The sequence below is a fragment of the Lampetra fluviatilis genome, chromosome 49 (assembly GCF_964198595.1).
Source record: "Lampetra fluviatilis chromosome 49, kcLamFluv1.1, whole genome shotgun sequence".
In the NCBI taxonomy this organism is placed as follows: Eukaryota; Metazoa; Chordata; class Hyperoartia; order Petromyzontiformes; family Petromyzontidae; genus Lampetra; species Lampetra fluviatilis.
In genome coordinates this window covers 636,342-644,422 of record NC_136323.1, presented here as the reverse complement: position 1 = coordinate 644,422, position 8,081 = coordinate 636,342, and the positions used below count along the sequence as shown (strand labels likewise).

General features: G+C 51.0%; 1 protein-coding gene across 1 annotated transcript in view; it reads right to left on the bottom strand.

The window, feature by feature from the left end:
- Positions 1-765: 765 nt before the first annotated feature.
- Positions 766-8,081, bottom strand: part of SARDH (sarcosine dehydrogenase) — a 91,026-nt gene continuing 83,710 nt past the window's right edge. Inside the window, exon 21 of the mRNA XM_078877830.1 lies at positions 766-3,649. Within this exon, the coding sequence (XP_078733956.1) occupies positions 3,521-3,649 (129 nt within the window). The 3' untranslated portion in view covers positions 766-3,520. The remainder of the gene's footprint in view (positions 3,650-8,081) is intronic.

Here is an 8,081-nt window from a genome sequence, read left to right as displayed (position 1 = left end):
GCTTGAACGCCGCGCGGCAATTTAATTTGTTTTGGCCACGTCGGGTGATGGAGGTCCTTGGTGGCACACATTTGGTCAAGATCATTTGCGTGGCCTAATCCGAAAATAAATCATGAATCGGAGCGAATGCATTTCCACTTTCCACCTTAATTGGGAAGCATAAAAGAGCGTAATAAAGTTGTTTTTATTTTGTGTATTTGGCCTCGGGTGCAGGTGCAAGATCGATGGATTGTTGCATCAAAAGGACGACTGCGAGGAATGGCAACAGTTTGGGGAGGCCTTCATCTAGCAGTGGATAGATCATGGCAGGTAGCGATGATGATGACAAATCGAATATTTCTAAATGTTTTGAGCCACTGACAGAACGCGAAGAGGCGCCCTCTAGTGTTGGGTGAGAAAGGCCAATTGAAGGGACTCGGAAGTAGTTCTGTGGCGTCAACTTCCAGGGCCGGTTGACGATACGACTGTGAGGCTGTGCCTGCTGTAGCACAATTGTCACTAAAGTTTGAATGATATAATCAATGTCACTATTCCACAGTGGTGGAAGAAGGAATGCCATTTGGTGGGGTTTTAAGGGAGCTTTGCCTCAGCCCACAACTGGCAGAAGTTCAATGAATCCCTTACAGATGAAGCAATGACATCCATTCAATATCCGTCGGGAGCTTTACGCCTAGCACTCCACTCGCAGTGGTTAATTACCGTATTGAAATCATCCCGAACGGCCAATTCCAACCACATTAACAAACACGGACAAGGGTGCAATAATTAACATATATATTGTATGTAATCACACGTTCACGATACACGCATAAAAGAAGCCAATGACCTACGGAAATGAGTACGTTAGGAGTAAGTAAATGTTGCTGAGAATTAAACCTGAAGAAATCAAGTGGAGATGGGGCAGAATTACGGCACGAGACGAACCCGACGAGAGATGAGAAACAGAATTAACGAACGAGCGGAGCCCGCGAGAGAAGGGCAAGCCGAGCCGAGAGAGACCACAGAAGAGACGGTAGCAACGAGACAGGACCGTAGAGTTGGGAGGCTGCTAAAAAGTAAACTATTTTTATTTTACAAGGTAAGGCCCACTGAGCTATGTAGCTCTTTTTCAGAAGCGGACCTCGCCACAAATGATAGCTCACTAAAGCGGATTAATACGTGCAAATGTATTGCAGCCAAATACTTTAATTGTGGGTGGAAAAACCGGAGGACCCGGAGAAAAATCCACGTGACCACGGCGAGAGAGAGACACGCAAACTCCAAATATACAGCAGCAGGCGCTAGGGTCGGGATCGAGCCCGCGACCTCCTGCACACCAGGCGAGGGAGTTAACATGTCGCCATCGTGGCGCCCTGGACAGGAGCAACTGGGGTAAGGAAGGAATGTGAGGCCTTGTCCCAGCAGTAAGACGTTACCGGCTGACAGCAACAAGCACAGGATCTATTTGCGATTCGCACAATCGGGTCGATTCCACGATGACGGAAGTACGGCGCGGGAAATGGAACCCGGCCACAATCACGAAAAGCGCCATTTTATTACCAGGGTGGTTTCAAGGCAAACTCCACACTTTTCGTTGTAGAATATCTTAAGTGAGAGTGAAATGAAGGAAACTTCCCCTGTCGGTCTCAAAGACTCCACCCGCCACACCGCACTCACTTTGTGTCTCGTCACCGTCATAACGCCTTCATCGCCGGAAGCGTGGAGTCATTTGCGTAGTCACGTCAGGACGTCCGCTCTCGCATCCTCGTCGCGGTCTCACCGACTCTTTCCCGTTCCTAAACGTTCCGCACCAACGCTCAGACTCGAGCGTGCGAGACGCGCCGTACTGCTAACCTCCTACAATGCCATCACGTTTGGCGGTTCCCTTCACCAGGTAATGAATCACACGACAAGATGTCTCGCGCAGTCCGCGAGTCGAGATCAGACGTCTCTCGCGTGTCGCTGCCACCCGAGGTGGGATAACTTTCGTGGTCCCCATTTGTTTGTGTGACCAACAACGGTGACCTGTTTGATAGCCACTTGAAATCTGGCTGTCGCCTGATGAAGCTGGTTGTAATTACTGTCGAAACGTCGTACTCAGATTGTAAATGTTGTGGCTTGGCTCTCCAACACACCGGTTAGTGCTGTACTAGTGACGAATTGGCACCTTCTGTTTACGTGAAAACCCTTACTAGTTGGCTGTGTCAGGTGGTGGCGGGTTTAACGACACATTTATAGATTTACGCGATCTAACCCAAAAAGCCTCTGTTATGCACTTGAAATGAGTTGGGTTATCAAGTAATTAATTTGTATTAGTTGCAGAAATAAATCGATGCGACTAAGGTTTCACTACCTATGTTGTCCCTAATTATAAGTGTTGTGAGTTTACTCGTCAACACACCGGTGTGTTGAAGTAGTAACTAACTGCGTACCTGTCAACCCATACGGTTTACCCGTATTATTGGACAGGGAAATTGAGTTTCCAGCTCCATACGGCGTACAGCCGTTTCAATACGGGCACATCTTTTTTGCCTATTTGTTTGTGTTTCTCCCTGAGACTTTGTACGATGAACGTTGAGATTTGTAAGGGCACGGGGTGACCAATAAGGTCTGAATTAGTCTGTAATAAGGTAGGGCACTGATTAGGGGTCGACAGGTATGTAATTAGCACGTTTTGTTCATGTGACAAACCTTACTAATTCCCTGTGTCGGGTGGTGGTGGGTTAATGGCACATTTATATTTATACGATCTAACCTAAAAACCTTTATTGATTAGAGTGGCCTATGTGGTACACATTTCCGCTGCTCTGGCCCACTGACTAACAGCTCACAGCTCACCGTTCTCCATATTAGCAAATATCCAGCCTGCTTTGCGGTAAAGATTCATCGACTCGTCAATGTGAGTCTGTTCTAGTTTTTTCATACGCGTGTGAACCAACTACTTACGATTCGTGCTAGTTATACGCTAATGTTATTTTCTTGTCATAATCCTTCAACTTTATCCAGACTGTTACGAGGCATCCTTTCAGATCTCTCGCAGGGCAGTGCGGTTAACCCTTGGTGTTGGAGAACGGCCCACAGACGCGGACACTACAGAGCAACCTCTGAGACCCCCTTCAACCCTTCAACCGACCAATGGTCTACACATAGCAGAGGGCACCATTTTCCCACTCGCTCTGCATATGAGAGTGGTGTTCGTCGCACGACGGTCAAACCGATATTCAACATTCTCGGAGCTGGGATTTAGCGGAACAAGGGCTACGATGAGATTGAACGGAGCAAACGAGGCAGACAGCACAGGCTGAAGGCACGAGACGTAAAATACAAACGCCTCGCTAAGATTGAGATAGAAAACCATTGATTCTCGAATAGAATTGCAAACGTGAATTGCGACAATTTGTCTAGCCGTGCGGGCGGGGCCGAGGGGGCAAATCGCCGCAGGCCTTAGCGATCGCGCTTTGTGTAGGCCGTACGTCACGGGCGACGCTTCGAGATGAGCGGCTGCTGGTGGCAGTGGTGGGCGCGCTGTGAGCGGCGCGCGTCACTCGTAATTCCCGCGCACGCGCTTGTTTTCGGGGTCGAACGGAGACTTGAGGTGCAACTTGGCCGGGTATTTGACGCCCATCCTCTCGATGGCATAGTCCCCGTTGCACAGGAAGTCTGTGGTCACCTGAAAACGACAATCGTGCGGTAGATAGTTGGTCACCACCAGAATCATCACGAATATTTAACCAAACTGAACTATGCAACTCTTTTTCAGAAGCGACCTGGCCACAAATGACAGCTCAACGAAGTGGCTTATCACGCAGACATGTATAGCAGCCACATACTCTAAACGCTTGATGTCGATTCTAAATGTGGAGCGAAAAACCGGAGAAAAATCCATACGACCAGGGGGTAGAACATTCAAACTCCAAATATACAGCAGACAGCAGGCATCAGGGTCAGGATAGAGCCCACGACTTCCTGCATACCAGGCGAGGGAGTTAACATCTCGGCACCGCGAGACGCTGAGACAGCACGGGTCCACACACAGGCGGAGCCGTGCTGTGAGGTGACCTCCGAGGTGACCTCCCAGGTGACCTCCCAGCACAGAGGTGACCTCCCAGCACAGAGGTGACCTCCCAGCACAGAGGTGACCAAGTGGCTCAGAGGTGACCAAGTGGCTCAGGGCAATGAGTGGAGATTTACCGACACGCTTGAAGATGGTTTTCAGTCAAACGTAATTCTACAGTTTCTCAAGTGGCATGAGTCGATAGCCTCAACCCGGTCACCAACGACCACTTACACGCAAACACCAGCACATTTACCCCGTGTGTGCGTGTGTGCGAGTACAGCGGGGAGCAGGAGTGAAGTGGTTTGCACACTGTGGTATGAACCCGGACAACCGAGTCAGATTCACAGCCACTGGTGCAGAGTGTGAACATCAGCACTGGGGAGACAAAGGCGACGGGGCGTGGTTGCTGGTCACATCACCCTCTCATACGCCGTTCCGGCCTTGTATGCACGTTGGACTTCTATCGCACCGTGCGTCGCCAAACGTGCCAATCGGAGGTTGACACGACGCTCACTTACAGCACTCTCCCCAAGAGTCGGTGTAGGCGACACACGGGGGATCGTTGTCTTCATGTAGGCACAACATGTCTCGACATCTACTACACACATGCCTGCAAGCTGGGTGGAGCGCTGGTGCAGTGGATCGCTCACTGCGCTGCGAACTTGACTTAAAACCCTACGAGGCAAATTAGTTTGTTCTCCCCCCCCCCCTCCGCCACCCCCCTTCTCTGCTCCGGTTTTTAAGAAACGGGAGAGCTGGCGAGGCTGGAGACCGCGCTAAGCGCGCGCTAAGCGCGCGCCAAGCACACGCTAAGCACACGCTAAGCACACGCCACTCGACGATGTGCCTCGAGACAAAGGCGCGCCTTGCTCGAGAAAGGCGACAGTCAGCGGCCAAAGCCGCTGGCGTTGAGCGGTGATCCACGGCCGAGGGTTGCAGCTGCTTTTGAGGCCGGCTGAAAAGAGGCCGGACGCAACAGCAGGGACTGAAGGGTGTTGGGCCGAGTGTCCTGTGAGGAGAGGCACACTCAAGTCACTCGCACGCGGAGGTGTTGACGTGAGGCTCGCATTCTCACACCTCCTCCTTACAAACACTTTTGGTGAAAATAATTACGATAATAAAAATATTTAATGTTTAGATCGCGTCGTTCCTGCCAAACTGCATCTCACACTGCTCTCGTCAAAGATCATGAACTATCATGACAAACTCCGGTCATCCTCGCAGCGGCTTTTGCCTGGCCATCGAATAAAGGTGGTCACTGCGTCATACACTTTCAGATGCGTTGGAGCTATGCACTTTTAAATCTAGATTGAAAACTAATTTCTTTAGAACTGAGTTTTATTTTTAGTTTGTTGTCCTTCCTTTGCACCTCAGATTAGCACGGTTGGCTATGTACGGTGCAAAAGAAGTTCAACATACATACATTAATTAAGGTGCTTATGTTAATTTACTTTTAAGAATGAAAAGCAATACAATAAACAAAGAAAGCATGCTGCACCTCGCAAGACACTGAGGGCACCCAGACCAAGGCAAACTCCAGTCAACGTCCAAGTTAACAAAACTAGGTTTGTAGATGGGAACTCGAGCAGTGGAAGGGGAATTGATTCGGCGAATGTGGAGTGGGATCGCGTTCCGCGCCGCGTAGGCGGAACTCCGACCACACCGGCGAGCACTGAAGCTCTACACCAGGGGTGGGGAACGTCCGCCCCGCGGGCCGTACGAGGTCCGCGGAATCATTTGGTGTGGCCCTGCCAAGGCAACCGCAGGCGGGACTCGAAATTCAATAAATCTAGGAGCAAACCTGGAAAAGCAGTTGCGAGTAGCAACATCATCAATACCAGCTCACATCACGCGCCTCGCCAAAGAGAAGCAGTTCCAGCCCATCGCGTTAGGGGCGAGTTAATTGAATGTTTGACTAAATCTAACGGGCTAATTTTTAAGTTCATAATTTTGTATGGCCCGCGAATGCAATTTTGTACAAAGGTGCAGCCCTGCAATTTCTTGCGTACGACGCTGCTGGCGGTAAGGGGCCTCCACAAGAGGGAGATGTAGAGAGCGTCTCCCCGTAGGAGGGAACTTTGGCCTACTCTTCCACGCTGGGCAGACATCATGGGGGGCGGGGGGGGGGATGAGCAAAACTAAAGGTGAGTGTGTACAAACACAACGTGTGTACACACACAACTTGTGTACAAACACAGCTTGTGTGTGTACACACACAGTGTGTGTGTACACACACAGCGCGTGTACCTCGAGCTAAATCAGCGCACACCGCTCGCGCGTGACAGCTCATTCACAGGGACGGCTGCACGAGGCACGAGGTCAAACGCCGGAATTGAAAGGGCGGCGTGCATATTCAGTTAGAAACGTACCACACGCACACACACACACGTGTGTGTGTGTACAAGACAAAGGCAACGATCTCCACCCCCCGTGGAGCCGACAGGGGCTGTTGGGGCGAGCGCTGCCAGCAAGCAGCTGTGGAGGCTGGCACGGCACGCGAGGGGGTGGGTGTTGGCCAGTCACCGTGCCCGGGCCGCCTTTGTCTCCCCCAGTGCCGATGTTTACGCACACCCCACCAGTGGCTGATTTTCGGCAGAGTGGACCTAGGCAAGGCTCAGGACCAGCTGAGACATTCTCTGAGCGGGAGGTGACATCGGCTCGCCTGGGCTGCAGCTGGTGTTGCGCCCGAAACGTCGTGATTTAATTTAGTTGTTTTCATTTATTTTATTTTTTACCTACGTGACTTTACCGAAAAAAACAAAGAGTATGAATCCTTGCAGTCACGAAAGCTTCAAATCTAGAATTCTTATAGTTTCTTCATTACTTCATTACCCGCGATCCGCAAATGCGGTGGTATTGATTCTGCAGCACGGTGCCTGTTGCTGTACTGCACTGACGGGGCCCCACGGGGTGATCTGAGCAATGACAACAGGCAACCCAGCAGACATTTGTGTAGCAGGCCACGCGAGAATACTTAGAATGAGACCGGATTTCACATTGTGTACGTGATGTAACAAGTGCCGTTACATCACGGCGCACTGGGGTAGTGGTCGTCTCCTAGTCACACCCCGGCTGAACCAGTGGTGGAAATTCCACAATTCTATGACTGGGGTGAGTCTCTCTGTAAGACAACCACTGTTGACTTTCTCACAAAGTGGTACTAATTTTATAGACCCCAAAATGATGATGGGCTGAGTCGACCCATCCCCTCACCCCCAACTAGAATTTCAGCTCACAACCTTCCAATTGTGAGTCGTTCGCTCTGCCGCTGAGCCACATGGCTACAAGTAACAGCGGAAGGCTGAAGCCGCGATTTGACCCCAGGATCGAGGTGATGTAACCTCTGTGCCTGGCGTGGCCATTGTGAGCTCCCCGGCTGGGAGACTCAGATCCAGGCCTTGAACCCAGGATCGCAGCGGTGCCATTTAAAAGTCTGACAGCATTGAATGAGCCCCCTTGAGACGGCCCAACAGACCCAGGGCTACAACTTATTTCTCGGCATCACTGGCTCAGCACCGGGCGGTGGTGGCGACGCACGTGGACTGCAATCCAGCACTGTGCAGGCAGCGGCCAGGGTTGGTGGGTCATCCGCACAACGAGTGACCAAATGTTGCGAGACTCTCTCCCCGTGGGTATCGAGGTGCCAGACCGTTGCTTGCCAGCAGAATGCGGCACAGCAAAGTGTGGCCTGATGTCACCTGTCCTTCTCTGTGGGATGGAGCAGGGGTGGCCAACCTCTAATAATTATCAAAGAGCCAAACCCTACCCAGGAGTTCTGCAAAGAGCCAAGTGTATACATATTTAAATGTGTATATATATATAAATGTGTGTGTATATTGACAGTTTTCGGCACAGCACGGGAGACACTCACTATTGTTTTCTACGACTGTGATAGTGAATTCTACGTTACGCCCCTTCGATAGAGCCGCATGTGGTGGTTTAAAGAGCCGTATGCGGCTCGGGACACGCCGGTTGCCCACCGCTGGGATAGAGTGTTGCCCCCTCGCATTCGTGAGTTTTCTCCGGGTGCTCCGTTTTCCTTCCA